Source organism: Sprattus sprattus (assembly GCF_963457725.1).
Source record: "Sprattus sprattus genome assembly, chromosome: 21".
NCBI lineage: Eukaryota > Metazoa > Chordata > Actinopteri > Clupeiformes > Clupeidae > Sprattus > Sprattus sprattus.
The window spans coordinates 11,015,697-11,017,883 of NC_137919.1; the positions used below are offsets into that span (position 1 = coordinate 11,015,697).

The 2,187-nt window shown below is 44.3% G+C and overlaps 1 protein-coding gene across 2 annotated transcripts in view; it reads left to right on the forward strand.

Annotated features, from left to right (window-relative positions):
- trmt10a (tRNA methyltransferase 10A) overlaps nt 1-2,187 on the forward strand; it is a gene marked incomplete at its 5' end in the record, with an annotated part of 7,157 nt that continues 4,970 nt past the window's right edge. The window contains 4 exons of one of the 2 annotated variants that reach the window (XM_080859982.1): nt 1-103; nt 517-694; nt 1,897-2,059; nt 2,167-2,187. The exon at nt 2,167-2,187 is cut by the window's right edge and continues 51 nt beyond it. In XM_080859982.1, the coding sequence (XP_080716108.1) occupies nt 1-103; nt 517-694; nt 1,897-2,059; nt 2,167-2,187 (465 nt within the window). Of the gene's footprint in view, nt 104-146; nt 162-516; nt 695-1,896; nt 2,060-2,166 lie in introns of those variants that run through there. The other variant, XM_080859983.1, reaches the window with a different exon arrangement.

The window sequence follows — 2,187 nt, forward strand, 5'->3', positions numbered from 1 at the left end:
ATGGCTGACGGTGTTGGATCTTTCAGGTCAACACACTCAGCGCTGTTTGATTACGTCATTTCGGTGACACGTGAATTGGCATGGCAAGACTGCCAGGAACAAGGTGGCTAAACCTTTATATTTGTACTTGTTGTTGTGACAACAGACCCATTTAATACACGGTAGTTTGAGCATATCGTTCCCGAATTTTAGGAACTATATGCCGCAATGCAAACTTGCGACAGCTTTGATAGCAGACCAGTAGTGTTAAGTAGCTAACCCAGCTAGCAGCAACTAGCTAACTTCAGCAAATATTTTAGCATTGTGGATTTTAACATTCAATAGCTTAAAACCTGATATGTTAGCATGAGTTGTCGATGTTTTATGCGCTAAAATTATCACAATTTAGTTAGTCAGTTTGCAGATTTACATTCCCTATGGAGCCTTTGAAGTCTGTTGGGTAGAAGTACAACATGAGAGTATACTGTGTTGTCCTGATTATTGCTGCACTTCTGAGGCTAACTGTAACCCTTTCAGTTGACAGGAAGAGAATGTCTGGCGATACACAGAAAGAACTCAGTGCGACGTTGGACTCCAACGGGGTGTCCGAAGAGAAGCATGACAGTCCCGGCAGTGAATCCGAAATTCTGTCCAAGCGGCAGAGGAAACGGCTTGCAAAAGCGCAACAGTGGGAGGAACAGAGAGAGCTCCGCAAGTAATCACCAGTTAATTAATTTAGTCCTTGTGTAACAGTTAGCAGTGATTCCCTGTCTTATCCCCTAGGCCTAGGGCCCGTTTGTTCTGCCTGTTTTTAGTCTTTCCCCGCCCAGCATACCTGACTTAAAAAACACTATGCAACAATTTGAGGTATCTGGTTTCATAGGCCAGTAGTTTTGGTACCATCCTCAAATTCTTTTTGATAGCATATGGTTATGTGAAGGACAGATAAACAGCTGTGTCTTCCCCACTAGCCATCCAGGATATGCCCTATGTAGCTGTGTACTGAGCTGGAACACCTCGCAAAAAATAAATAAATAAAAAAACTTTCACACACATGACATTGCCAGCTATACTGCCTAAAGACACCAGTTAGTGTTTTGGCAAGCTTCTATCCGTGTCAGCTGGGCTGTTGGTGGTGTTTGCAAGGTTTTTGCATGCCTTTTAGGTAGTTGGCTTCTAGTTTTTGAACAGAACTCCGTATTTAACTGGTCAGTTGATAAGCGGACCACACCTGATTTAGTAAATGAAGAGCATCATAATGGCACTGATCTCAATAAGGTGTGCTGAGAGCAATGAAAGAGAAAAGATAGGCAGGGCAGGATTAATAACTTCTTTATATGTGTTTATATGTGTGAGATAGGGAGAGTAAGGAAACCACAACAAGGACAGGATTGTGGCTAGATATAAGACACATGATTAAGACTAGAGTCACACACACACACACACACACACACACACACACACACTCTCTCTCTCTCAAAGACAACCCTGTTTCATACGACTCTTCATTTGTACCCAGCTGCACAGATCCTGTTGCTGTGACACCGTCATTATGCATCTACACACTATTATGCATCCAGGTTTCCAGGACCCATAATTTCAGTGTACATGTGGTGATGTATTGATGTTTATGTTTGCCCAAGAGAACCAAGACTCAAGATTAAGGGATTTAAACCCATGACATGACGTGCTTCGACCTCAGCTGATGTACCTGTGTTGAATCCCTATCAGCGTGCTCATCGTGTGTGTTGTGTGTGTGTGTGTGTGTGTGTGTGTGTGTGTGTGTGTGTGTGTGTGTGTGTGTGTGTGTGTGTGTGTGTGTGTGTGTGTGTGTGTGTGTGTGTGTGTGTGTGTGTGTGTGTGTGTGTGTGTGTGTGTGTGTGTGTGTGTGTGTGTGTGTGTGTGTGTGTGTGTTAGGCGTAAGCGTAAGGAGAAGAAGCAGAAGAAACGAGAGGAGCGTCAGACACAAGGTGATGAGGGGGTGGAGCTTACAAGCAGGAAACGCCTTTGCAGAGAGGCGGAGCCAAGCTCCCTAAGACTTGTGGTGGACTGCAGCTTCGACAGCCTCATGGCTTTTAAGGTGAGACACACACACACATATACACACACACACACACACACACACACACACACACACACACACACACATACACACATAAACCCACTTTTTGGGTTTGCATGTTGTAGGACGTGAAGAAACTCCACAAG